The sequence below is a fragment of the Pseudogymnoascus verrucosus genome, assembly GCF_001662655.1.
Source record: "Pseudogymnoascus verrucosus strain UAMH 10579 unplaced genomic scaffold scaffold_12, whole genome shotgun sequence".
In the NCBI taxonomy this organism is placed as follows: Eukaryota; Fungi; Ascomycota; class Leotiomycetes; order Thelebolales; family Thelebolaceae; genus Pseudogymnoascus; species Pseudogymnoascus verrucosus.
Window position 1 is genome coordinate 520,665 of NW_017263663.1, and position 24,474 is coordinate 545,138.

General features: G+C 52.2%; 12 protein-coding genes across 12 annotated transcripts; 5 read left to right on the plus strand and 7 right to left on the minus strand.

The window, feature by feature from the left end:
* Window positions 1-56: 56 nt before the first annotated feature.
* Window positions 57-3,180, minus strand: VE01_03212 (uncharacterized protein). The gene is made up of 7 exons (XM_018272708.2): window positions 2,889-3,180; window positions 2,498-2,816; window positions 2,273-2,449; window positions 2,065-2,222; window positions 1,070-2,013; window positions 903-1,022; window positions 57-853 (listed from the first exon to the last, which is right to left on the minus strand). The coding sequence occupies exons 1-7, from the start codon at window positions 3,039-3,041 to the stop codon at window positions 100-102; spliced, it is 2,625 nt and encodes an 874-aa protein (XP_018132010.1). The 5' UTR covers window positions 3,042-3,180; the 3' UTR covers window positions 57-99.
* A 133-nt stretch (window positions 3,181-3,313) lies between these two features.
* On the plus strand, window positions 3,314-4,681 carry VE01_03213 (uncharacterized protein). The gene has a single exon (XM_018272709.2). The coding sequence runs from the start codon at window positions 3,487-3,489 to the stop codon at window positions 4,522-4,524; it is 1,038 nt and encodes a 345-aa protein (XP_018132067.1). The 5' UTR covers window positions 3,314-3,486; the 3' UTR covers window positions 4,525-4,681.
* On the minus strand, window positions 4,631-6,897 carry VE01_03214 (uncharacterized protein). The gene has a single exon (XM_018272710.2). The coding sequence runs from the start codon at window positions 6,284-6,286 to the stop codon at window positions 5,111-5,113; it is 1,176 nt and encodes a 391-aa protein (XP_018131977.1). The 5' UTR covers window positions 6,287-6,897; the 3' UTR covers window positions 4,631-5,110.
* A 76-nt stretch (window positions 6,898-6,973) lies between these two features.
* Window positions 6,974-8,059, plus strand: FCF1 (rRNA-processing protein fcf1). The gene is made up of 3 exons (XM_018272711.2): window positions 6,974-7,137; window positions 7,191-7,650; window positions 7,708-8,059. The coding sequence occupies exons 1-3, from the start codon at window positions 7,102-7,104 to the stop codon at window positions 7,791-7,793; spliced, it is 582 nt and encodes a 193-aa protein (XP_018131976.1). The 5' UTR covers window positions 6,974-7,101; the 3' UTR covers window positions 7,794-8,059.
* VE01_03216 (uncharacterized protein) lies at window positions 7,975-9,299 on the minus strand. The gene is made up of 4 exons (XM_018272712.2): window positions 9,164-9,299; window positions 8,645-9,114; window positions 8,343-8,594; window positions 7,975-8,293 (listed from the first exon to the last, which is right to left on the minus strand). The coding sequence occupies exons 1-4, from the start codon at window positions 9,256-9,258 to the stop codon at window positions 8,151-8,153; spliced, it is 960 nt and encodes a 319-aa protein (XP_018131979.1). The 5' UTR covers window positions 9,259-9,299; the 3' UTR covers window positions 7,975-8,150.
* A 126-nt stretch (window positions 9,300-9,425) lies between these two features.
* VE01_03217 (uncharacterized protein) lies at window positions 9,426-10,321 on the plus strand. Its single transcript, XM_018272713.2, has 2 exons — window positions 9,426-9,709; window positions 9,759-10,321. Exons 1-2 carry the CDS (start codon window positions 9,482-9,484, stop codon window positions 10,215-10,217), a joined length of 687 nt encoding a protein of 228 aa, XP_018131978.2. The 5' UTR covers window positions 9,426-9,481; the 3' UTR covers window positions 10,218-10,321.
* On the minus strand, window positions 10,142-11,294 carry VE01_03218 (uncharacterized protein). Its single transcript, XM_018272714.2, has 3 exons — window positions 11,153-11,294; window positions 10,692-10,996; window positions 10,142-10,619 (listed from the first exon to the last, which is right to left on the minus strand). The coding sequence occupies exons 1-3, from the start codon at window positions 11,168-11,170 to the stop codon at window positions 10,457-10,459; spliced, it is 486 nt and encodes a 161-aa protein (XP_018131980.1). The 5' UTR covers window positions 11,171-11,294; the 3' UTR covers window positions 10,142-10,456.
* VE01_03219 (uncharacterized protein) lies at window positions 11,260-13,160 on the plus strand. Its single transcript, XM_018272715.2, has 2 exons — window positions 11,260-11,826; window positions 11,878-13,160. Exons 1-2 carry the CDS (start codon window positions 11,550-11,552, stop codon window positions 12,948-12,950), a joined length of 1,350 nt encoding a protein of 449 aa, XP_018132011.1. The 5' UTR covers window positions 11,260-11,549; the 3' UTR covers window positions 12,951-13,160.
* Window positions 13,161-13,620: 460 nt separating this feature from the next.
* VE01_03220 (uncharacterized protein) lies at window positions 13,621-15,297 on the minus strand. The gene has a single exon (XM_018272716.2). The coding sequence runs from the start codon at window positions 15,257-15,259 to the stop codon at window positions 13,799-13,801; it is 1,461 nt and encodes a 486-aa protein (XP_018132171.1). The 5' UTR covers window positions 15,260-15,297; the 3' UTR covers window positions 13,621-13,798.
* A 741-nt stretch (window positions 15,298-16,038) lies between these two features.
* RMT1_1 (type I protein arginine N-methyltransferase Rmt1) lies at window positions 16,039-16,770 on the plus strand. The gene is made up of 2 exons (XM_018272717.2): window positions 16,039-16,249; window positions 16,344-16,770. Exons 1-2 carry the CDS (start codon window positions 16,064-16,066, stop codon window positions 16,539-16,541), a joined length of 384 nt encoding a protein of 127 aa, XP_018132172.1. The 5' UTR covers window positions 16,039-16,063; the 3' UTR covers window positions 16,542-16,770.
* Window positions 16,741-21,533, minus strand: SET1 (histone methyltransferase). Its single transcript, XM_018272718.2, has 3 exons — window positions 20,548-21,533; window positions 17,345-20,483; window positions 16,741-17,288 (listed from the first exon to the last, which is right to left on the minus strand). The coding sequence occupies exons 1-3, from the start codon at window positions 21,214-21,216 to the stop codon at window positions 17,185-17,187; spliced, it is 3,912 nt and encodes a 1,303-aa protein (XP_018132173.1). The 5' UTR covers window positions 21,217-21,533; the 3' UTR covers window positions 16,741-17,184.
* Window positions 21,534-21,694: 161 nt separating this feature from the next.
* On the minus strand, window positions 21,695-23,529 carry VE01_03223 (uncharacterized protein). The gene is made up of 2 exons (XM_018272719.2): window positions 22,335-23,529; window positions 21,695-22,283 (listed from the first exon to the last, which is right to left on the minus strand). The coding sequence occupies exons 1-2, from the start codon at window positions 23,085-23,087 to the stop codon at window positions 21,906-21,908; spliced, it is 1,131 nt and encodes a 376-aa protein (XP_018132174.1). The 5' UTR covers window positions 23,088-23,529; the 3' UTR covers window positions 21,695-21,905.
* Window positions 23,530-24,474: the final 945 nt, after the last annotated feature.

The following is a 24,474-nucleotide window of genomic DNA, read 5'->3' on the forward strand; positions in this document are numbered from 1 at the left end:
AGCATGCACGTTCCCAGTCCATACAATATGCGTGTAAGGGTATTATATATTCATAGCTCATACCATCTACCAACCCCCTTCCCAACAGCCCCAACCCTCTCACATCTCCTCCGGCGCCACCCCCCTCGGAAACGGCTCACTCCTAATCTCCGCAATTGCCTCCTTCGTCCGACGATTCGTCTCAAAGCTCAACTCAATCAAATCCACCACCTCCTCCGCCCCAAAATAAAGACTCAAATCGCTCTTCGACCACAAAAACATCAGGTCTCGCAGGTTACTCTGCAGCACCTCGCTCAGGAAGTGCAGCTTAAGCCAGAACGCCGCATAGTGCGATGTCGTCGGCACAGGCGGGTTCTCTGGGTCCTCATCTGCGCCCTCGGGTGTGAAGAGATCATCCAATTTCGTCACCAGAGCAATTAACGATGCTACACGAAACGCCTCATCAGCACCCAGCACGGTAAGATCAGTGACGTCGCGAATCATCTTTCGAGCGACAGTAGATAGCAGCGCTCCAACAGCCTGGGACCACGCGGATTCAGAGAGAATACTGCGCCACTCCGCGGCAAGGGCGCGGATGTGCGCGACGACAGACTCGACAGCGACTTGGTCTGTGGCAGCGTCGTCGCCCTGGTTGAGGAAGCTCTGCGCGCCGCCGAGGAGGTCCGTGATGATAGTGCGCTGGGTGCTCATTTCGCGGCCGTAGGCGGCGCGGCTGAATTTCAGGAGGGATTGGACTTCGCCGTCGAGGCGAACTTTGCCTTTTGCGCGGGGGCCGAGGTCGGTGCGTTGGGACCAGGTGGCGGAGAAGTCTTTGAGGAGGTCGGAGAGGTGCATGGCGTCGTTGTAGCAATACCTGGGGGTGTTAGTGGGATTCGTGATGGATAGGGGTTGGAAAGACTGACATGTTACCGCCTGGGGCGAGGTTGTAGTATACTGGCGCAGAAGCACGGTACATGGCTAACACTAGAGTTGGAAGGCCAAATAGTCCAACAGCTGCTGCGCTGACAGGGTTTGTATCGTGGCTAAATATCGTTAGTATTACAACTGAAGATGCGATTTGCCAACTTACTTTTCGCGCGTCAGCGTTACTGCATCTTCTATGATGTGCCTGATGGTATCGAACACTGGTTCTGGCATAGACGATACCGTGTACTTTTCAGTCAAGGTTACCTCTCGCTGCACTTCTCTTCTCGCCTGGGGTTCCGAAATCTCAGGTTTCTCAGGCATTGGAGCTGGCTCCTCCTGGGTTTCCGCAGGTGCCTCTTCCTCGTCATCATCGCCCCACCCCCAGGCATCAGCCCCGTCATCGTCGTCAGGGGCCGCTTCTTTCAAAACCTCAGCAGTCCAGTTGCTCTCTTTAGGAGAATCCCTTCCTAGGCTTGATGAAGATCTTGTATTTTCTTCGCCGTCGCTTTCTCCCCCAGCATTCCTTTCTTTGGCCTTGCCTTTATCGCCTCCTGGGGCGCTGTCTTCATTGCCCTTGTCCTCGTCATCTGACCACTCAACATCCCAGTCGTCCTCACGTTTGGCTGTCTCTTTGCCCTCGTTTGCAGCCCCGCCCGGAAGCTCTTCATCAATGAATTCGGTGATAGTTTGGGTTTCTGTTCGTTCAACCCCTTTAGTACGTCCAATACCCTTCGATAGCTGCCTCCTTGTAGAATCCAGCGCTGTCTCCCTGCGCTTTGCAACCCATAATCGAGGAGAGCTCTCAACCCAATCGTTGAGATTATCTGCTCCGCCCCATCCCAAGGCAGTGATGGTCTCCGCAAACTCGTGAACGAGAGCAATAGAATTCCGGAAATCGGTCATACGATCTAATGATACCGGTACTGCAGAGTCAAGCCATGTCTCTCTGATTAGTGTGGTGAGCTTAGGCATTAATACGGAAGACAACGGCTGAGCGAAGTCGGGAGGAAAGCTTTCGGAAAGGAAACGGATCATCTTTTCGAGGTCAAGAAAAAGTTCCCTTATTCCTAACGATGCGGGTACTTCCTCAGACGCACGTATGGTTTTCTAGATTCACATTAGCCATAATTCCGCCCTTCTGATATAGCAGTAACGTACCCCCTCAACGGAAATAGACTTTAGCGGGCCGTAGCCTATGAGAACTCGAGGGTGTACAATTGCAGTTTCGAAATCATCACAAAACTTTTTGATCCTCGTATCATCCTCTTTATAAGCCTTCATTATGAGAACCGACTGAGGTATATCTGTTGGGCCGACTTTCCCTCCGTTAGCATAGCACAATCATAACCCAGTTTCCAGTTCTTACTAATGGTGTTGTCCACTGTTAGAGAGGTCATTTCCTCATCGAAATGCACAAGCGTATTCCAGATGTGGCCGAATTGCTCATGGATAGATTCCTTGATCAGGAACGCCCGCTCATTCAATACTGATAGCGGTCGAGTGATTTCATGTGCGGGGATATTTTCCATCTTCTCCCATGATTCTGGGGCACGTTAGTTGCAATCCAAAACAAAGTTCCAGGTCAACATACGTGCAAGTATATTCAGAGCTTCCAGAAGTCTGCCTTCAACGCCTGCGCCTTCGGCCCCATCCAGCATTCTCTGGACATCCTGGATTCCGCCCAGCGCCTCTTTCAACTGGTTATTGTATTGAACCTCCTTCTCAAGAAACTCGACATGTTCAGCGTCCTCCCTCGCCGCTCGTTGCAACGCATCTCCGCCTTCTGCATCACGAGCAATGTCCTCAGCAAGGTTCTTGGAGTTCTCAATATCTTCCTGCAGGGCATGGGCATTCGTGATCCAGGTATCAACTTCTGGCGCACTATCGCGACTAGTTTTTCGAATCTCATCCTACACAGTTCATTAGCAGATGTTACCATAATAGCCTTTACCCCTCCAAAGAGCCCCCCTCGTAACACTAACCTCCAGAGCAGACCTAGCTGCAGTCACGGCTTGCAATGCCAATGCAAGAGCTTCCCCTTCTACATAACTTTTGGAGATTTCCTCATCTCCCGGAAACTCTCCATCGCGGGCGAAGTTGGCAATCGATTGCCCCAAGGCTTTTGGTGCCGCCATGCTTTCTCAGAGCTGTTGTCTCAAAATAGGTCCATTAATAAAATCGTAAATGTATGTCGTAGGTATCATATCACTCAACCATTCAAAGCAACATGGCTGCAATGGTTTCTTTGGAACTTTGGTTTTTCAAATATATGGAAATCGTTATGGACATGTATGAAGCTTGGATATGGAGCTTGGTCCCGCCGGTACCCCTGTACCCCGGAATATATTTACTCCGTTCTTTACGCAAACATGACAAACACCTCGACCTTGGAAGGCAACATTCACGAAATTCATCGAGGCCGCCAGCCACGATCACAATCATCTCCAACTTCATCCTCATCAGCGCCTTCGCACCAATCTATCCTCAAACACGCCCTCTCTTGCAGCGAGCCGTGTCTCTATCCCCGCGAATAGTGGCCTGCCACACCCACATCACCATCTCCACGCGCCCACCACCACTATGTCCTCCTCCAACGGTCCCCCCGGACCCTTCACCATGAAGAAATTCTCCCTGGCCTCCAAACCTTCCAGCTCAACACCCTCCTCCCGCCCCTCCTCCACCAAACCCCCCTCCTCCCTCGGCAAACGCACCCGCCCCCCTCTCCACCACGCCTCGGACTCCGACTCCGACCGCGAGCCCGAGCCCGTAGCCGTAACCGCCTTCGGCGCCTCGGGCGCAGAGACGCGCGAGCGACACACCCGCAGCGCGCCCATCATCGAGAAACTGCCTAATCGCGACTGGCGCGCTGAGGCGCGGCAGCGACGGGGTGGGAAGAACCTCCTACCGCCTGAGGTGCAGGCGCAGCGCGAAGGGGCGAGGAAGGCTGCTGAGGGGAGGGGTGTGGAGGAGGTGCAGGGGGGGGAGGAGATTAAATGGGGACTGACGCTAAGGTCGAAGGAGGAGAAGGAGAAGGATGTTGTTGAGGGTGTTGAGCCGCCTAGGTCTGCGCCGCCAGAGCCAACAGAGGCGCTGGTTCAGAAGGTGAAGACGGATGATGATCGTGCGCTTGATGCGCTGCTGGGGCGTGAGGATAAGGTTAAGCGCCCGGATCTTGTTATTGCGTCTAAGGAAGACACGACGTATGAGGCTCCTATTAGCGATGGAGATGCGTATCAGCGCGCTATTGCCTCGGCGCCCGATGTATCCACGCTTCAAGATTACGAGGATATGCCGGTTGAGGATTTTGGGGCAGCGCTGCTACGTGGTATGGGATGGAAGGGGGAGAAAGTGGCGACGCCGAAGGAGGGGAAGAGGCGGTTAAATTTGCTTGGTCTGGGAGCGCGGGAGCTGAAGGGTGCTGAGGAACTTGGGGCTTGGGTGCAAAAGAGCGATGTTAAGAGATTGAATACTAAAGCAAAGAAAGAGAGGCGGGAGAAGCCTGGGGAATATAGAGAAAGAGAGGATACGAAGAGGAGAGAGCGGGATGAGAGATATGGGGGACGAGACGATAGGGAGAGGAGGGAGTATAGAGATCGGGATAGGGAGAGGAGGCGCTGAGAATGCTGCCAGGGTCGGATAGAGGCGGGAGCACTACGAGTATCATTCGAGGAGATATTGAAGAACATCGTCAACCGTAGCGCACGAGCGACGAAAAGAATGATACCAGACACTAGACTTATTATATAGATTGGTCGCTAAAATACAAAACTCGAGACTCAAATAACTCCCAACGATCTAAGCTGATAATGTGCTTCCATTCAACTACGATATATACACTCTCCAATCCCCCCACCATACAATCATTATGCCACCATTTTTCCTCCGCGTGTCCGCGCAATCTACCCATAACAGAGCGACCAAACCAACCGCAAATCGAAATCTAACCACGCCGTTAGGACAGAAAAAGCTCCTCCGCCACCCGGCCCAAAAACAAATAGGGAAAAGGATGGGCCAGTGAGGCCGCCGATAGTAATGCATGTAGACGAACTCCATGCCTTCCCCCCGATTACAAAAAAGATACAATGAATGCGTTTGTGCAACTCGTTAAGATTTCAATTCACCCCCTTCAACCCCTCTCATCCTCCTCTTCAAGATACATGCCTTCGCATTCCCTCAACTGCCGTTCCCATCACCCGCTCAGAGCTTATCTTGCGGGCCCCTGATAATTCGGGTGATTCACCGGATAATTCCCTGGGGCAGCCCCAGCCTCATCAAACAGATCCTCAAGGTAGGCACTCGGCGCTCTGCCGCCAGGCCTCTGCGTCAGATCCAACGTGCTTGTGCTCATGTGCATGCCGTGTTGCGGCCCTGGGCTCAGCGCCGGTCCTACCCGTGGGCTATCCGGCGGCGTAGTACCGAGACTCTGCGCGCGTGCGTATCCCTTCGCCTGAGGTCCCAGATTCGACAATGAGATTGCCTCGCGAGCAGTGAGACCGCTGCCGCCAAGGTGTGCCATGCCAGATCCGTTTCCAGGGGCCGATGCGCCCGCTGCATAGTAGCCTGAGGGGAGGTAGCCGGAGTTGCGGTTGCCAGGGTTGAGCATGGAGCCACCGGCGGTGGGAGAGAAGAAGAGAGATTGGCCTGGAGCGGCGCCGCTCGATGTTGTGGGCCTGGTTGGCTTGGGGCTCTTGCGGAGGTTGGCGAGGGAGAGGGTCGAATCGCGGTCAGAGTACCTGTTGTATACTGGTGCTGCGGGTGGGCGGAAGTTGAGAAGGGCCTTGGTGTCTTGAACGTTGTTCCCCTTGGCAGCGCGCTTTACGGACCGCTTCAGAGCCCACACTGTGAGGCCGCGCCACAAGACGACGGCTAGAGCGAGGAAGCCAAGGATGGCACCGACGACGATGAAGACCGTGCCGGCAGGGAGTTTGGACGCCTGCATATAGGGTGCATTGAGTGTAGGGGGAACTTGTGCTACGGGGATCTTGTATCCACCTGGAATCTGGGGCAAGTCGGTTGGCCCAACTGCATTATCACTTGAGGCCGACGCATCTGTGATGGTGCTCTGAGGAACCTTGACATCATTTGTGCCGGTACTGTCTCCTGTTATGACCGCGCCAGTATCTGATGTTGGGGTTGGTGTGGGAGTGTTGTTGTTTCCTGTTTCTGAGGGTTGGTCGGTAGTGCCTTTTGTCGGCGCCGTTGTCTGCTTTGCGGTGTTGTTGTTGGTCTCGCTAGCTTTAGTTGCATCTGTCTTTGAGGCGTCTGTTTTCCCACTATCCGCCGTAGTATCCGACTTTTGGTCCTGAGCGTATGCGGTTGATGATACCAACAACGTCGACAGTAGGGCTATAGCCACTGGTTGTCCCCGAAACAGATGCATGGTCGTTTATATTCCACAAAGGAAGCCCGGTTGCTATCCAATATGAGAATAGAGGTCGTCGAATTCCAAGGAAACGACTGGGCTTGTGTCGTTGTCGCCTCGACTCGGAGTCTTTGCGGTCTTTGGTCTGTAGGTGGGGGCTGTGTTGTCGTTGGCGACGACAATAAGGGGCCTGGCCGCTGGGCAATAATCGTCGCGATCGAGCGCCGGCGTCACAGATATCAATAGCTTCGATGAATGTCTTCTGTAGATCGATGATGTATTCCAGGTGTCTCGGTCACTTGAGGGGTTGACGCAGCGGTTTCAAGGCGTGGGTAATACAGGGCGAATGTAAATAGAATCAAGGCGTTGAAAAGTAACGAGCGTCGTAGAGATACAAGGGATAGAGTATGCGCTATACAGTATAGTCGACTGGATATGCAAATTGAAGAAAGCGAAAGTGAAGTTATTGATCGAGGTAAGAGGGGAGCGAAGGGATGAAGACTTGGATAAGTCGGCGTTGGTCCCCTGTCTTGGATGGGAATACTCCTTCGTACAGTAGCAAAGTAAGAGTACAGGGACTTGTGTTGTGCCTCAGCAGCAAGTACGACGTACGAAGTATAGTACCCGCTATTTTTAGTGCGAGGGTGACATTTTAGCGTTGGCAACACGAGAAAAAGAATCTCTCACTCTCCCCCATGTCGCTAACTTATCGGCCTCACTATCGCGATTAAGAAATATTGAAAACGTCTATCCACACTCCACACTCCACACTCCAACACCACCACCACCACCTGCACCACGCTCCTTCCTTCACCCCGCATACACAATCCACCATGGGCGTCGCAAAGAAAACCCGCAAGTTCGGCCAGGTATGTATTATTTCCAGCTCCTCAGCAAACTAGTTAGTCTAACGGTCTCGCAGGTCAAGCGCCTCATCGGCCAACGCGATGCGCGCCTCAAAAAGAACGTCGACGCCGCTGCCGAGGGACAAAAGAAGAAAGAAGTTGCCGTCGTTCGCCAGATCCCCCAGGTCTCCTCGGCCCTCTTCTTCCAGTACAATACCGCTCTCGTGCCGCCCTACTCTGTCCTCGTCGATACCAATTTCTTATCGCATACCGTCCAGCGCAAGCTGCCGTTGCTCGAGTCTATGATGGACACGCTCTACGCAAAGTGTACGCCTATAATTACATCGTGTGTGATGGCTGAGCTCGAGAAGCTGGGACCGAAGTACAGGATTGCGCTGCGGATAGCGAGAGATGAGAGGTGGGAGAGGCTTCAGTGCGATCATAAGGGTGTGTATGCAGATGACTGCATTGTGGATCGTGTGATGAAGAACAAGGTTTATATTGTGGCGACGAACGATTTGGACCTTAAGCGGAGGAGTGAGCAAGCCCACATACCCCAAACAGTGCTCGCAGAATGATACTGACACCCAGCAGTAAGGAAGATTCCCGGTGTCCCGATTATGAGCGTCGCGAGAGGAAAGTATGTCATTGAGAGGTTGCCCGACGCACCTGAGAAATAGAGGACTGCAAGAACAAAGGATGGGATACGATTTTGAAAGGTTGTGTATACTGGCATAGCGTACGGAGTTTTGGGCGTTGAAAAGGGCCATGGTGACACCCTGTACGACATCAGGGAGATTAGGGGAGCAGCATCATTGACTGCAAAAGTGAAAAATATAATCAATCACAAGACAATCAGTAGTTCCTCGCCCTGCTGTCAAACATGAAGTAGATCAAACGCTTGCAGATCTCATATTGTAATTCTAGGAATCCCACCAACTCCGAGCAAGCACATACGGCCGCTGCTACAAAAATTAGGAATACAACTCGCTCTCGTACACATGCTATACCACATTCCCATAAATCCAAGTATCCCTCTACTGCTGCACCTTCTTCTGTGCCGCAGGGCCCATCTCCTTCTCGAACGCGGCGTACGACACCTCTAGGCCAGCGATACCCCTGATTCCCACAGAGAGGATAGCCACAAGGAGAAGCGTCACCATCAGTCCCATGAAAATTCCTATAAGTATTTAGCTGCAGTCCCTCAAAGAGAATGGCAAAATTCATACCTGGTGTGAAGAATTGGTATTTCTCGAAAAGCGGTCTCCTGTCCACCTTGCTGTCTGCGCGACGCATAGCCCCTGTCTGTCGCTTGATCTCCGAGTGCAGCGGCTCCTGGAACTCCGACTCGTAGTTGGGGACATCAGATACACTACCGTGCACCACTGGAGCGGGGGCCTTCGAGTTTACTGGTGTCGTGGCAAAAAGAACGGCATAGCTGCGTCCCTTGAACTGGGCCACCAATTCTTGCAAAATGACATCTGCGCATGTTAGCGATTGAACCTCAAAGGAAAGGCAAAGGGGTACAAACCGTGATACGCAACCTGGCGAACACGCTGTGCCGGTTCGTCCGATAGCGGTCGCAGGTCCACCCTAATTCCCACGGTTGCTGATTCCTTGCCTGATACAGGAGTGAAGTCGATCTTCGAAACACCATCCTCGCCATAAGCTTCGACCTTCTGGAACCCAAAGCCGCATGAAGCCTCCACAGCTGTTTGTAGGCCATCCACATCCACAGCTCCTACGACCTCCGCCACATTGAGGCCAACATATACAGACCCATTGTCAACGCTGGTCTTCAGTGCTTTGCGCAGGTGGGGCGCGGCTGTCTTGCTGGTGTAGTCGGCGGCATTGGCGTCGGGTTGGACAATGATGAGGAGGGTCTCGACGGGTAGGCAAACCAAGCTGTTAACAAGGGAAGTTGTCACGGAGCTTGCAGTATCGATCTGATTGAGGTCGGATAGGCGCTCCGTTTGTCCTACTTCTTGGGAAGCCCAGATGCTGCGTTTGGTTAGTTGGAGATAGGCAGAACCATGTTGGATATACGCACTCTTGGTTCGAGAAGAGGAGGAATGGCGAGGTATCTTTAAAGGCGCTAGCTGCAGCTATGCAAGCCGCAATCGTTCCAGCTGTAGAGAAGCGCATTCTGGTGGCTGTGTCTTATAGCTTCTCTACCTCCGTTGAAGCATCCAAAGACCCATGATAGGCACATACGTCGGGAGGCGTCTAGTGTAACCCTAATATCTCAGGCCGCCACCAAAGCTTATCGGCGGTGGTCCCCAGAAATAATCGCCAGAAATTATGGATAGGTACAAGACGAGATAGAACCATGAAAATAAATTTATAAAACAACCACCAATATATTACCATGATGTCCTCAGAGCATTTCGTCGTGCCGAGGCCGAAAAAGTCGACGTTACCGCCGCAACCTAAGAAAAGAAAGAGAAATGCCGCAATCGAGGAGATCAGTTTCGACTTCGATGCCAGAGCAGACTATCTGACCGGTTTTCACAAGCGCAAGGTGGAGCGTGCGAAGAGGGCGCAGGCAGAGAACGATAAAAAGGCCAAGGAGGAGCGCATTCTACAGAGGAAACAGGTAAATATGCCGTCGCCTTTACATGGAGGGTGTATTCTAATGTACTCAGTTACGAGAAGAACGAACACAAGAGCTGAAAGCGCACGTCGCCGCCGTCGATGCGATATTAGCGGAATCAAAGTCTCCATTCTTGGATCATGAGGAATCCGGCGAGGATGGAGAGTGGGATGGCATAAAAGAAGAGGCGCCGGCGGAGCCAATCGATCACGAAGAAGAATACATTGATGAGGATCGGTTTACGACGGTTACTGTGGAGGAGGTAGGCGTGTCAAAAGATGGATTACATACAGCAGCAGAGGATGAGGAGTTAGAGTTAGAGGGCAAGAAGAAGGCAGCAGAGGCGGCCAAGGCAGCGAAGTTTGCAAAGGCAAATCCCAAGAAGCAGTGGCCGAAGAAGGAGAAGAAGAAGCCGTTCAGGTACGAGTCTAAGATCGAGCGGAAGATTGGCAGGGCCAAACAGAAGTCTTCGAATAAGAAGCAAGCGAGCGCTAGGAGAGGCGAGGATTAAGAGTCACGACACGAATAATATCATAGTTTTGGAAACGTGATATCTGTTTTAAGTGGCCTGTGATTACAGGAAGAAGCTCATCCACCCCAAACAGCAGTAACAGGAACTTCTATGGCGGACAGTCGTAAAGACATAAGCGGGATGAGGAATAACGGTGTGAACCGCCTGGTGATGACTGCCTAAACTGAAATCGCAATGTGACGCGCGTAAAACGGGAAAGTCGGTCGTGGCCCTTGATACTAGATCTGGCCAATCTCGTCCTGGAAGTCCTTCAGCTCCTTCTGTACCTTGGCGTACTTCTCGGCCATCTCCTCGTATTTCGCCTCCCATGAGTCCCTGTCGTTCTCGAGCGCCTTGACCTTGCGCTCGAAGTGGCCAGCCTTGACGTCTGTTTGACGGAGCCTGTAAATTTTATCAGTACTCTTCCACACCATCAAAATAGGATGCGAAGCAGCTGAGATGTCTCCAACGTACTTGTCGTTTGTCTCGCGCAGGTTCTTGTCTGCCTCCTCTGCCTCCTCCTCAAGGAGCTGGAGACGGCGTTGCAGGGTCTCGTTCTGGTGGCCATGTTGGGTGCTCTCCTCAGCTGTAGCCTTGATCTCCTTGTTGTGTGTCTCCAGCTTCTCTACCTCAGCCTCCAATAAGCCGTTCTTGTGTTGAAGAGATGTGACTTCCTGCTCCTTGGCCAAGTTCTCCTGCTCAAGCGTCTTGACCTTCTCCTGGAGCTCCTGAGCCTTCGCGGTTGCCTCATCCGCCTCGATGCGGAGAGAGTTCATTTTCTGAGTATCGCGTTAGCTAGGTCATATTATAGACGCAGCAAGGCCAGCGTTGGATGTGCTCGCGCTCGTATTTCGTTAGGCAACACGAATGTGGTCTCAACGGTGGCATGGCGGGGTTCAAGGCGGTAAGGAAACAGGCAGGAGTGGACAACTCACTTCCTTGATGCGATCCATGGTGACTGATTTTTTTGAAATTCGCGGGGAGTTGAAGTAGAGATGGTCCGGTATGAAATTTCAAATGTAAGAGCGGAAAGGTAGTTATCGTAAGGTTCAGGTGGTGGTGATGAATGAGGGGGTTGAGTATCGCAACCGAAAGAGCTGCTGATTAGCCAACAGGGGTTGCCCCTACTAATTTTGGGACGCACATCGTTGTTGCCATGTCAACCCCACATAAGGAAAACAAGCCTTGGCTGGTCCCCATTCAGGTTACGACAACCTCAGATCAACCACCTCATTAAACTACCGAGATACGTTATACTTGCACAAAATTGTCTCTCATCGCCATGACATTTACACCATAAGCAATTCTCCATTGAGCAGCAAATCATTCACAATGTTAGCAGCTCGGGACCAGGAGAATCTGGTCCATGGCCAGCAAGCTCTCGCTGCTTCGAAGCCTCTGAACCAAGGCACAAGAGCTGCACCGCCAAAGACGCCAGGAAACCGATATCCCAAGACGCCACTCAAGATACCTCTGCACGACGAAAATGCGCCGACGGGCTTCGGAAAGAAGAGTGTCCTTCAAACGAAGGGCAAGGGGAATGAGAATCTAGTTACTGGCGGAAAGAAGGGCGCAGGTCTCGACAAGAATGCCTTCATAACTCCAATGGGTACGATGCGGAAATACTGATCGTATGGATTAATTGCTGACCATGAAATAGGTCCTCGGACTCGGGCACCCCTTGGGATGAAGACGACAAATGCCAAGGCGAAGGCATTTCAAACTCCAGCCGGACCTGAGATGGACAAGGGCCCCGAGAAGACACAGATCAGGCCGACGAGCACTCGCCCATTGAGGCAAAAGATTAGCCACGTCGATACCGTCAAGTTGGAAATCCACGGCGACGAGCCAGACCCATTGGGTGAACGAGAGGTCGAATACTGCCCACCTAAATCTAAAGACCTTCCATACGAGAACGAAGATTTCCCCAACGGATACCTAGACTACAGCATCGTCAAGCGAGAGAATCAGAGGAAGGACTTCCACACACGCTACTATAACCCCGTGGATGCAAATGGTGTATCTAAGAGAGAGAGGGAGTTTGAGGAGGAGCTCGCCAGATCTCTAAAGGCGACTGATGATAAGATCCTCAAAGCAGTGGAGGAGGACCCCTGTATTGTCCACGACGTCCCAGAGACATTTCCGAAAGTTCAACGCAAGAAACCCACTGAAGAACGCCGTGCCGTCTCTGCCCAACTCCCTGCAAAGGCGTCTGCATTGCCCAGCAGAGGCCCAGCAACGCTTACATCCCGCCGCGCTGCGTCCGCCCTCGCATTGGCACCAAGGCCCACCACTACCTCAACAAAGCCATCCCGTCCTCTCCCTCTGACCAAGAAACCCGCGCCATTCCTCCTCCGCGGCTCCAACCCGACGCCTCCTGCTATCCAGCCTTCAACTATGCGCAACGCCTCTGCCAGCGCCGCCTCTCGCAGCACCATGGGCTATAAGAAGGGCCGTTCCGCATCCACAGTGCTCTCGAATGGTACCGTGTCTGCAGTGCCTTCAGCACCAGTGCGCTCGCTGAGCAATCTGTCCGCTATCTCAGATAAGACGATTACGCCTGCGCGTTATGGGGCGAAGCGAGAGGAAGAGAGCAGCAGGTTGGGGTTCCTGGGAGCTTTCGATATCAATGATGATGATCTCGGCTTTGGGCCTGATTCGGGGCTACCAGAGTGCATGAGGGGTGGAGCGGATGAAGAAGAAGAGGAGTTCGTTATGACCTTGAATTTGTAAGGGGCTATGCATGGCGTAAAGGAATAGGTGTGGGAAACAAGGAAATTGTCCTGAGTTGCCGGGGATGAGCTGTATACCTTTGCTAGCAGTTTATCTGGAAACCCGGTTCATGGTTACTCGTATTTTTGTTGTAATAAATTCTATTCATAGCGGGGGGTACAAGTAGTTCTGTCATCGGATTATCAATAAAATATCATGAAACAAATGCCCTAAACTTTGCAACCCTATATATCAAAGATGAATACACAGTAACATGGATCGCGAGGGCATCGAAGCCATCATTGATACTACTGCAAAGAACAGGCGAAGCTCAAAAGGATAGCCAAGGAGCTTGTATTTGTAGAGGCCTCCATCATGTCTGTGGTATAATCGAGTCCATGCCAATGCTATTGCAATACTGTCACCACTATTCCAGTGCTGTCGTGCATCCCGCTACCGGCGGAGTTTGCTGTCACCGCCATGATATTATCGTGGGAGCAACGTACTCCGTCTTAGCCGTTTCCTTAGGTACGGGGGCACTCTCAAAATATATCCCTACTGAAGCAAACCAAGAAAGCAAATCCACAAAGTATTCTTGGTTTTCTTAAATGTGCGGTAGTGAGGAAGGTTGGAGTCAGTGCCCTCGCGCCTACTTTTATACCCATCGCGAAGCTCATTACTCATTATGTGTGTGGATTCAGGCAGGTTCTAATACTCTTCAATATAGCTGTTAGTTGTAGGAGATATGTGATAGTTCGAATCAGTTATTATTCGCCTTATATGCGTGTCGTATGGGCAAAACAGAAGCCATAACCACAGATTATATAAAGAGCTATCTCTCCGCCTACATAGGTCGGGTATCCTCTACACTACTCTTCGTCGCTGCTCTCCTCCTCCTCCTCTTCATCCTCATCCTCCTCCAGCACGTCGTCGCTCGCTCCCTCTGGGAGGTCCAGCATCACAAACGCAACAAGGCACGTAATCCGATTTTGTGTCTCGTAGTCTCCCACCATCTCGCCCACTAGCCCACCAGCGCCACCAAGCACATCCGCCATCTTCAGCCTCCACAACTTAACAGCTCCATCCGAAGACCCAGTCACGATAATGACTGAGCCAGATTCCTCAAGCGGCAGGACCGCAAAGTCCTTAATCCTGTTCGTCACGCCGGCATCCTTCCCGCCAAGCTGCGCAAGAATCTTCGCCGCAGGTAAAGCGTCATCTCCCTCCTTGGCTGCTGGTGCAACTAGGTCCGTTGGATCGGTCGAGAAAAACACGATTCGGCCATCCTCAGTGCTAATCGCCAGCACCATCTCTTCTCCCTCCTCGTCACGCTTCACATAGCGCACCTCATGGATCTTCGTGCGCCTATCAGGTAGGACCTTGCACCGAACCTTACAATCCATTCCAAACACCAACACACCCCACTCAAACGCAACTGCGAATTCCTCCCCTCCGGTCGTATTTCCCCACGCCACGCGGCGTCCCTCTCCGCTCCCAAACCTTCCCTCGTGAACCTCCCCAAGCATGCCACGCGAGAAATTCAACACTCCAGCCTTCTTTCCTGTCACCAAGTTCCACAGCCTCATGCAGCGTTCTCCACGTCCCACGCTTAGCATAAGCTTCAGGCTGGGGTGCACAGCAAATGCATTCACTCCCGACGGCGCTCCTCCCACCGGTGCTGTGTCTCCACTCGGCCTTCCCTGCGCCTTCGGCACCGGAGCCTTAATAGACGAGAGAAGACTCCAATCCCTAGTGCGTGTAACAGCCATCGTGCAGTCCTCAGCGCTACTAAGTAACTTTCCACGAGTTGGGAAGTGCAGCCCTGTAACAGCAGCGGCGTGGTGCATCAGGGAGCCCAGCTCGCGGTTAGCTGGGTTCTCGACAACGGCGCGGGAGCTGAGGCCAGGGAGGGCGGGGACGGTGTGTTTGCGTGGCGGGTGGGCGGAGATGTGGTAGAGGTTTATGCGGGAGTCGGTGGAGCCGGTTGCGAGGAGGATTTTTTGTGGCTGGTTTGGGGTTGGGGCTGAAGGGGGGGAGAGGGCGAGGGCGCGGATGGCGGAGGTGTGCGCTGTGAAGAGGAAGGTGTCGGAGAAGGTGGCGGCCTCGGTGGCGGGGAGGGTCGCGGTGATTCCGTGGAGGATGCGGTCGTAGGAGCCGGTGATGATCTGGATTGTGACGTTGCTTCCAGATGCAGATGATTTGGCACCTGCTTTCGAAGGTTTGCTTTGCTTTGGGGCATTGACGGTTTTGGTCTTCTTAGGTGCCACTATTGGCTCCTCTACCGGTGCCGCCGCAGCGGTGAGGTTTTGGTTCCGCTTGCGTTTTGCCATTATGTTTGTTGGTTTTGTTGTGGTTTTGGGTTGTGTTGTTGACTTTTTGGAGCTTATCGGAAAAGTTTCTGGAGGGAAAATGCTCGGAAAATTTAAGGTTTCTTAGTGCCGGGTAGAGTTGACAGGGAGGGTCTACATCATTGATGATCAAAGGCGTCTCTAGTTATTGAAACAAACAATGAGCCTTTCATAAGTGCACAGAGTAATTATCGTGTTTATTTGGGTAATAATAAAGGGATCTATTCATATTGCAATATAATTTATTTAAAAGTCCTAGGATTAATAACTAATACCGTCACTGATATTTTTTTACTTTGGGTTTAATTAATAAAACCAAATAAGGCCCCAGCAAATATATTTCAAACATATTTCAAATGAAGAAGAAAATGAAAATCGCCAAATTGCAAGAATACACTGCCACAGGCCTCCTAATAAAGTATATTTCCCGATAGAAGCTATATCTATAAGCCATCCAGAGTTTCAAGAGAGCGCCTTCTTTTGACCGACTGCCAAATCCATATACCACTGAACACACCGCAAATCTAGCCATTCCCCCTTACCTTCGATTGATATAATCTTACGAGATTAAAATAAACAAGCCTTTAAGAAAAACATATAAAAAAACCGCAGGAACTTAGAATATTAAAGATCTTAAACCACCACCAAACACCACCACCCAAAACCCCCACCATCACGTGCCGCACCCATATCTTATCGCCCAACCCCACATTCCCATCCGTCAAAAAAAAGCTTCCCATATCCCAGCCAACCCAACCCTCCCCCCACCACCGCGCGCCCGCAACAATGAAGGTCCTAACCCTCAACTTCCTCACCTGCGCCGTCAAGGCCTGCAAGTCCTCCTCCGCCTCCTTCCCACTACACCCCAAGGACGCCGAGCTTGTCTCCGAGGACCTGCCTACGAACGCGAAGCTGCTGGCGAACTTGCTGCCGAGACTGGATTGGGAGGCGCTTTCTACTATCTCTGCTGAGGTTTGTCTATTCCGACTTCCCCTATAACCATTTCATGATCTTCTCGACTTTGCGACTTTTGGCTAGATTCAGGATGGAAGCTAACAAGCCCCAGCTTGGACTCCCCGCCCTTCCACCCACCGCCCCGGCGCCGGAGGACCTCGCTACCGATGAGCAGCTGCTGAAGGACTTGCATGTCCTGTTGATGGAGACGCAGATTAGCGCTGGAAAGCTGGTATGCGCGAACTGTGGACACGAGTACGTCGTTAGGGAAGGTGTTGCGAACTTCCTGCTGCCGGATCACTTGGTTTAAGGGGCGATGCGAAGACAGGGAGGGGTAGATAGAAAGAGAAAAAGGGCGGCGTTGGGCGTTGGGGTGGACTTTCGTGAATGCATGCATAACTTGGGAGGATGATAGAGAATGGGGTTGGTTGTATGCCGAATACCAGGAGAAGAAAGCGTATAGATCAAAAATCACATCAAACATATCAGAAACGAGCAATCACAAGGGACGAGAACAAAGATCATGTTCTACAATGCCTTCCTTTCTACCTGAAGGCCCTGACTCCGCCTCATGTCCTATGTTGAGGTCGCTGGACGCCCAAACCCTGTTGAAAGATCTCCGTAGTAGTCCCCCAATGCTGCAGTGCAATGCAGTCTTAATAGTACAATACACATATATACGTCCCCATCACCATCATGCACTTACACCCCTTCCCTTCCCATAGTCCTATAACCACACACAAAAAAAATGACCACAAAATTACCTCACCCTTGGGTGAAGGCTAGTTAGTAGTAGTAGTAGTCAAAATTACCAATCATCCCACCCCCAACAACCACACCACGGACAGAAACAAAAGTGAAGACTAAACGCCATGCGCCCCATCTCCCTGGATTTTCCCGCCGGCGCCGAGCAATGCATGCATGATAGATCCAAACAAGGGAACAAAGGTGCTTTAGTTGAGGAAGCCCTTGCAGGCGACTGTGCCGCACAGGCACGGGATACGATCGTCGCTGCCGATCTCGCGCTCGAACTTGTAATCGTAGGTGAGCTCCTCATCTGGTTGGGATGTTAGTATATATTTCTCTATTCTGTGGTAAAGGGGTTCGACTTACTCAGCTTAATATCGCGGAGGGCATAGATGACAATGCGACGTGTTCCCTCAACCTTGATGATCTTCGCCGTGCAGTTCGGCATGCAGCTGTGATTGATGAATCGGGCAATCCCACCGCGCTTCGTCGCATCCACGACTGTGTTCTCATCGATTCGGAAGAGGTAACTGCTCCCGATGCCGCTCTTGAGGTATATACGCTCACGCAGATCCGCGACCGACTGGCGCAGCTTCTCTCCTACGTACTCGATGATCATATCATTCATCGCGATATTCTCCATAGCATACAGGCCCCAGTTGTGGATAGCCGAACGAGCAAACTTGACGGGCTTCTTGCGTTTCTTGAGCTGGTTGAAGCGCAGGGCGTCAGCTTCGCTGCCCAGTGTCTTCTTCTGGTCGTTAAGATCTGCAACAAAGCGGCGGTTGTTAACACGGTTGGCGCGAGAGGAGTCCTTCGAGACAAGCTTGTCGGCAGAAGCTTGAGTAGCTTCGGCATCTTCTGAGGGATCCTCCTTTCCATCCCTCTTGGCTCGTGCTTGGCGTTCCTCACGATCTCTCTGGACCTTGATGCGATGTGGGAGATACTTTGACTTTTCCGAGTTGAGAATCTTCGTCGTTCCCTCAGTTCTCGCGGCTCCGGTTTCGTTAGGAACGTAGTAACCGTTGATGGAAAGTGGGCTTGTGATTGCCCCCCTATAACCACCAGCCTTGGCAGCTCGTGTTTCCATTTGTTGCCAAGCCCATGTTGGAGCGCTCCCAATCTCCGCCTTTGGTCCATCGCCTAGTGCCGAGCGAAGAGCTTCTTCATCTTCGTCGTCGAGGGCAAGATGCTTGAGACCAGCCAAATCTAGGACTAACTTGGGGTCATCGTTAACCGTTGACAAAGGAACCTCTGTGGGCGTACCCCATTCAAGGTCGATGTCCACAACAGGATCAACTTCGTAGATGACATCGATGTCCGAATCGGCGTCGGCATCGGAATCAACGGCCTCTTCTTCATCTTCCTCTTCTACCAGCTCCTCCAGCTCCTCCTGTTGCTTCTTCAGAGCCTCACGTTCCTCAAAGAGCTGTTTCTTGGTCTTCCTCTTCTTGATAGGCTTGAGACCCTTCTTCTTGAGAAGAGCTGCTGCGGCATCGGGAAGAGGGGTTTCGCTGTTTTCATCAAGCAGTGGCGTCTCATCACCATCAGTCATGGCAATATCATCCGCAGATGGATCTTCACTGCTGATCTTGTGAGCAGATACCTCGAAGATCGCATCGCCTGACTTCTTCTGGCGTTTAGTGACCTTATCGGCCTTCAGGACCAGTTTCCTCTTCTTTGTTGGCGCGGAATCCGAGGCAGCTACGCTTGCTTCGGTCATCGAATCATCGAAGTCCACCAGCGCCTCATGCGACTCGCGCAGCTTGGACCTGGGCAAGAACGAATCGTCTTCCGACTGTTCATCCTCATCATCCGAGCTGACCCTGCTTCGCGGTCTCGATTCAGGCTCCTCTGTATCGCGGGCAGAAGTTCGGTCTTCGTTATCTTCATCCCAATCATCACGGTCGGTGTGGAAATCATGCAGACGGTGTGGGTGTCGACCAGGCTGGATAACCGTCTCCCTCTTGCGTAATTTACCACGTTTCTTCTCCTTAGCTCTGGCTTCTGCCAGCAGAACCGCCTTCTTGGATACGCGGCCCTGTGCCTTTCGAATCCTAGGGAGAGCAGTGATATCGAGCTTACCTGCCTTGAGCAGGCGCTTATCGACGATCTCTGCCCTTGAATTGGGAGTGCCCACAGGTGTAGTATCCTCGTCATCGTCATCTAAGAAAGCAGGCGGTGGCTTGGAGTCTGCTGGATCTGCGATGTTCAAACGTCGTCTCTTGGCAACGTGGTTATCGGGATCCAGGTAGGAGTATAGCGCGGGGGCAGCGACTCTGATTTTCAAGTCTTTGATCAACTTTTCTGTCAGTTCTCGAACAACCACATCTGTGGCTTCCTTTGCTGGGTCGAAGTTCTTTGCCCGCTGCCTCTTCTCCTCCTCGAGGTCGATTTCGTCATCTCTCTTCCTTTGCGCAGCGTCATCGCGTTCCCTATGGCTCTCCACTCTACGGCTTGGGCTGGGATGACGCCTGTATGATGATCTCGTAGGCTCGGGGTCTGCAGGTGCAATTTGCCCTGTCCCCCACTCTGCATGAGGCTTGTGGTCTTCATTCTTCCCATCGGTGCCGAAGATGAAAATCTCCATAACCATCGTATATGTGAACAAGGACGTTCCATTGGCCTGTCTGAGACACCTTTGTGCATCTAACCGGCCCTTGACGGAATCCGGGAACAAGATGAAATATCCAGTCTTGTCCAGGCGCAAGTTTTCGAGTTCGAAAGTGTTCAGCTTGTTCTTCATATGCTTAACGCTGGAACCCAGTACAGGGACGGAGTCGTGCCCAACAAAGATGTATGGCTGGGTCTTGATTTGGGGTTTGATGGGAGTAAGTTCAATGAGCTCAGAATCCCTTGGCGGGCGAGGGACGAATGCTGGTGCATGGCCGGGCCCACGCGGAGGCGGTCTGGCCGCAAAAGACGACGCTGGACCTTTTGGAGCTGTCGGTGGAGGACCAAAGGTTTTCTCTCCATCACCACCTTTGACTTCCGCTTGGGGCTTCGATGCCACGGGTTTAAGGGCCTTCTTCTTCTGATCCGCCACAACCTTTGTAACCAAGCGCTTGCTCCTGACACCATCTCGGTCGAATTCCACTTTGACGTTCCCCCCCCCAACCTTCTCGCCATTTCCCTTCCGCACAGCTTGTTTCGCCGCATTAATAGCGCTCATTTTCCTGCCTGACTTATCGGAATCTGCGTAGCGGAAAGTTGCAATTCCGAGAGGTGTCCCGGTTTCCGGGTGCATTTTGTTACTGCTCTCCTGGATCTGGCCATAACTCGCAAATACGTTCAGAACCAGTTGTAGAGGCATGAGCGGATCGAATCCAGTAACCATCACTTGCGTAGGAGGCCCTGGCCCCACCGATATCTTTGGGTCATAGTGGTAAGGTCTCAGAAGCATGGGCTCATGTCTGAGTCGTGCTTTCGCGTGCATCGTGTAGTCTATGTCGATTTTGCGGTCACCGCCCAAAAGGCGCGGATCCTCCGGGGGAGCGTCATCTTCCTAATAACCCGTTAGCACTTCAATGCACTCGTAAGATGACGCTCCCCACGTGGTTTATACATACCCAAGAAATATCCTTATATTTGACCTTCGGTTTTGGTTTTATGCCAGACTTGTCAAGTTGCGGATCGAACACGCATTTCTGGCCCTTGGGCTTATCTCGATCTCGCACTTGTGCTCGTTGCGGCTCCGCCATATCTTGTGTTGGTGGTGGTGTGTCTTGAAGCACGTGCTTCGACGAGGAAGATTCTACGTGCTCCAAAGATGATGGAGTTTTGAGGCCCGCTTTGTGACCTCTCGGGCTCGCTACTTGTCCGATGGGCGATGAGTCGTCATTCGTCAATGGCGTGAGACTGATTAGATTTGAGGCCGCCGCGGCGCCAGTATTCTGTGCCGTAGTACTGAAAACAGAAGACGCGGTACTTGTGTGTGAGCTCGTAGATCGGACACAGTTCAGCAAATCTCCCTGTTGTAGCTCGCCCTCATCTGTCGGCGCGAGTATATTCGTATCACGGGCTCCCTCCTCGCCAGCCGCGCCAGAGATACTGCCCCGCCCCGACTCGTCGCGTGACCTGGAGGGGATATGCGCATCCCGGTCTGCATTCACGGGCTCCAGCAGCGGGGAATCGAGGGGTTTCGACTTTGCGCGCTCGCGCTCCTTGGCCCTGTTCTTCGCGGCCCGGGGGGCTGACGGGAAGAAGTCCGAGAAGCCCGCCGTCGAGGCGCGCGACATGGTGCTCGCTGATCGGTTCAACCCTGGCTCCCGCCAACCATCGCTCTTATGATGTAAGAGATCGGAGTCAGGTCATCGGTGGAAACTGGGGGCGGCGTGGGCGATAGATATGTACGCGACAGGAAAGGCCAGAGTCACGTAACGCGACGTCAGGAGAGCAAGTGTCGCGTTGGGTAGGCGATCTACGCCGGAGAAACCTTGAAATGAGTGTAGAAAGGATCGCAGTATTTGTATTATGTGAAGCAATGAGGTGAAGGGTCGTGAGGGAGAGAACGGAGGTGCAACGTGTGGGTGAATTTTGGGTATGAGGTCGGAATTGACATGCGCTTCGAAATTCATGCCCGCGAGATCAAATTGGCCAACCGCCACTAGGCTTAGTGCGGACACTAGCACATTTAAACCTTGGTGCCTACATTACAAGGCAACAACATTATTCAAAGTCATGGCACCCCGCCCCTATCTCTCCTGACAGAACTTATATATAAACAATGTAAATTAATTATTATGGAATTACATATTGCAGAGCTTCTTGTACTTCCTGCGTATTTTTTGGAGTAGAATTTCCTCTATTCGTAGACCCCTACAGGGAACTTCAATGTATTATCCTTACACGCTATGCCGTGCCGTGCTTATGCCAACTCATCCAGGGTATATCGCCAACCTAAACCTTAGTTATTCTGAAGAAAACTTCAGTTGTTTTGAAGAGCCGCGGCTCTGGACTTCCGCCTCAAGAGCGCCAGCCGCCTGCCAATGTGCCCAAAGCACAAGACGGAGCAAAACAGAACACTCATGACCCAAACTGCGCTTTCGAACAACTCATTGTTGTCACCCTGAGCATAGAATCCGGCGTGAGCAGAGCCCGCGGTGCTGTTATATGACGAATGAGCAGCAAGCGGGCTCTGAACCATGCTGGAATCAAACATGAGTAGTCCAGTAGTGCCAATCAGCCCGACGGTGACGGAGAGAACGAAGCCTGGCTTCGAACGATCCAATAGATACCACAGGAATGGATTCACAAGAGCAAGAGTAAGAGAGGCCTGCAGGGTAGATGTCCAGGCAAGCTTGCGCTGCGTATTGTTAGCACCGAACAAAATCTGTCAGGGGGAGGGGGGACCTACAATAGCAAAAGCAATGCCGAAAAATGCCCCAATACTTCTAACAACCGGAGTCCATTGTGCTGCAACTCCTTCCTCCTCGTTGGCCCCATCCGCTACTTTCCCGCCAATGGCGCTGCTTGTTACTTCTTCACCGAAGTATTCCTCCCACATGCCATCGAACCAAGGCAGCGCGCTTCCCATCGCCACGCCCGCCACACCCCAGAATAGTAGGTATTTCTTGTCGTAGCTTGGTTGTATCAAGCCTTGGGCGCCAAAAGGCGCGAGGCGCTGTTCGTTGTGGAGGTGTGTAACCAGCAACCCGTATGCGGTGCCGAGAAGAAAGAGTAGGGTTGATCGCAACGTGAGGCCAACGATTCGGAGGTGCAGTGGTGTGACAGGCACCACATGCGGCGAACGGGCCCTTGGTCTGGAAGGTAGACTGGAGCCTGCCGGAGACAGTGGTGTCATGGCGCCGGTGCCAAACGGAGTGCCGAGCTCATTGTCCGCCATCTTCTCCGTGAACGACGGCGAGTATATCCCAAAGAGCGTCGACGACGTCAGATTCAGGACCGAGCGTGTGGGGAGTAAGCTCGGAGTGTCGGAGCCGCCATTGGCATAGCCGTTGCCTGACTTTGCATCGAGATGGTTCGGGGAACTCGGGCGTACCGATGGTGTTGAAGCTTCGGACTCCGATGGCGGCGTCGCGGTTGTGAGGTTGATGTCGAATGGACGCCGGGGGACCGGGCGGACAATGGGAGGAGATTCGTAAGACATGATAACTGTATTTCTATCTGCTCGCGACTTTATGAGAGTGTTCGGCCCTGGTGATTATTTGTTGAGGGCTCCGATGAATCGGGTGGGAAGGTGGTGCTTCACATCCGCCGCTTCTGGAGACGGACGACAATAATGCACAGCGGTGTGCTGCGTGCGAGGCTGTGTGTGAGATAAAAGTAATAGACTCGTAGATATGGTTCAATTCGTGAATGTGAAGAAGAACCTCACGATGGTCGTCGTCCTGTTCTCTTGTGTGGGTTTTGCGTACAGGGGGGCCAAAGGTTCAGCCTTGTCGGTATGTGCTCGGCCGCAAATAGTCCCCAATAGAATATTCTCGGCCTGTGAGAGAGTGATGACGCGGGCAAAGATATCAAATCAGAAAGAACCCCATAGAATATAAAATGCTTATGGTAGCAATAATTGTAGAGTTTGTTGGTGGGGGAATGAGGGTGATGAAGAAGAAGAAGAAGAAGAAGAGGGGAAGTAATGGTACAGTAGCTATTTGGAGGTAGTAGTAACTCAAGCTATGTGGCCAGAAGGCACAGTCATTGATTCATGGAGTGCACCTGGTGCCTCTCCGGCGTCCACACACCCAACAAACATCAACCACACCAAAATCCCATGGAGCAGGAACGCATTACGAAGGACGAGAACGCAGTTTCCTCATTGGTCAACGTCGACGGCTGGTGCATCGTTAGCTCCTATATACGGTTAGGCCCGCAGACCAACGTCGAAGATACTTATCATGTGATTCTAGACCATCCCTGTGCCTCCTCCTTTTGACGACCACCGACTGGTCAGGAGTGTGAAATATACTGCAATATACTGCATATGGGTGTAGAAAGATGGGGATGCAGCGATGAAATGGCAATGCGGTGCGAGGTGAGAATGTGACATGCAGATCCTGTGCCACCTTTCAGCAGCCAAGGCCGGCGAACATACGTGCGGCCGTCATATATCACATATGGATCAGTATATCATCCTGGGCGATATTGTCACGAATGCACGAACCAGCAGCGAGGTAATGTCAGCAAGAAGTCAGCTTTCATTTCGGCAGTATCAACGAGCAAGCAGGTGAGGTAAGCAGAAGAAAGTGCAAACGAACGTGCAGAAGAACATCAAGAATAACATGGAAGAACAACATGCAGAAACGAAGTGACACAGGCTCTCTCGGCCAGGACACCACCCACAAACCGGGTATACGCGTAGAAAAACAGAAGCAAATCTCCACAAACCGGGTATACGCACAGAAAAACAGAAACAAGCCACGGGTCCTTCATGGACACCGCAAAGGTAAGACTCCTAGAAAAACAGAAAGAAGTCGCGGGTCCTTCATGGACACCGCGAAGGTAAAACTCCGCGAAAAACAGAAACAAGTTGCGGGTCC

Bases quoted from the DNA above. Each gene is read 5' to 3' on its own strand.
- VE01_03212 (XM_018272708.2), bottom strand. From the start codon at position 3,041: ATGGCGGCACCAAAAGCCTTGGGGCAATCGATTGCCAACTTCGCCCGC. The intron at 2,223-2,272 runs GTAAGAACTGGA...ACGGAGGGAAAG, and splicing joins AACAGTGGACAACACCATTA to TCGGCCCAACAGATATACCT. The intron at 2,014-2,064 runs GTACGTTACTGC...ATGTGAATCTAG, and splicing joins AGTCTATTTCCGTTGAGGGG to AAAACCATACGTGCGTCTGA.
- VE01_03213 (XM_018272709.2), top strand. From the start codon at position 3,487: ATGTCCTCCTCCAACGGTCCCCCCGGACCCTTCACCATGAAGAAATTC.
- VE01_03214 (XM_018272710.2), bottom strand. From the start codon at position 6,286: ATGCATCTGTTTCGGGGACAACCAGTGGCTATAGCCCTACTGTCGACG.
- FCF1 (XM_018272711.2), top strand. From the start codon at position 7,102: ATGGGCGTCGCAAAGAAAACCCGCAAGTTCGGCCAG. The intron at 7,138-7,190 runs GTATGTATTATT...ACGGTCTCGCAG, and splicing joins AAACCCGCAAGTTCGGCCAG to GTCAAGCGCCTCATCGGCCA. The intron at 7,651-7,707 runs GTGAGCAAGCCC...GACACCCAGCAG, and splicing joins TTTGGACCTTAAGCGGAGGA to TAAGGAAGATTCCCGGTGTC.
- VE01_03216 (XM_018272712.2), bottom strand. From the start codon at position 9,258: ATGCGCTTCTCTACAGCTGGAACGATTGCGGCTTGCATAGCTGCAGCT. The intron at 9,115-9,163 runs GTGCGTATATCC...AACCAAACGCAG, and splicing joins CTCCTCTTCTCGAACCAAGA to CATCTGGGCTTCCCAAGAAG. The intron at 8,595-8,644 runs GTTTGTACCCCT...TAACATGCGCAG, and splicing joins TCGCCAGGTTGCGTATCACG to ATGTCATTTTGCAAGAATTG.
- VE01_03217 (XM_018272713.2), top strand. From the start codon at position 9,482: ATGATGTCCTCAGAGCATTTCGTCGTGCCGAGGCCGAAAAAGTCGACG. The intron at 9,710-9,758 runs GTAAATATGCCG...TAATGTACTCAG, and splicing joins GCATTCTACAGAGGAAACAG to TTACGAGAAGAACGAACACA.
- VE01_03218 (XM_018272714.2), bottom strand. The intron at 10,620-10,691 runs GTACGTTGGAGA...TAAAATTTACAG, and splicing joins CTGCGCGAGACAAACGACAA to GCTCCGTCAAACAGACGTCA.
- VE01_03219 (XM_018272715.2), top strand. From the start codon at position 11,550: ATGTTAGCAGCTCGGGACCAGGAGAATCTGGTCCATGGCCAGCAAGCT. The intron at 11,827-11,877 runs GTACGATGCGGA...ACCATGAAATAG, and splicing joins TGCCTTCATAACTCCAATGG to GTCCTCGGACTCGGGCACCC.
- VE01_03220 (XM_018272716.2), bottom strand. From the start codon at position 15,259: ATGGCAAAACGCAAGCGGAACCAAAACCTCACCGCTGCGGCGGCACCG.
- RMT1_1 (XM_018272717.2), top strand. From the start codon at position 16,064: ATGAAGGTCCTAACCCTCAACTTCCTCACCTGCGCCGTCAAGGCCTGC. The intron at 16,250-16,343 runs GTTTGTCTATTC...AACAAGCCCCAG, and splicing joins TTTCTACTATCTCTGCTGAG to CTTGGACTCCCCGCCCTTCC.
- SET1 (XM_018272718.2), bottom strand. From the start codon at position 21,216: ATGTCGCGCGCCTCGACGGCGGGCTTCTCGGACTTCTTCCCGTCAGCC. The intron at 20,484-20,547 runs GTATGTATAAAC...ACGGGTTATTAG, and splicing joins AATATAAGGATATTTCTTGG to GAAGATGACGCTCCCCCGGA. The intron at 17,289-17,344 runs GTAAGTCGAACC...CATCCCAACCAG, and splicing joins CCTCCGCGATATTAAGCTGA to ATGAGGAGCTCACCTACGAT.
- VE01_03223 (XM_018272719.2), bottom strand. From the start codon at position 23,087: ATGTCTTACGAATCTCCTCCCATTGTCCGCCCGGTCCCCCGGCGTCCA. The intron at 22,284-22,334 runs GTAGGTCCCCCC...AACAATACGCAG, and splicing joins TCGGCATTGCTTTTGCTATT to CGCAAGCTTGCCTGGACATC.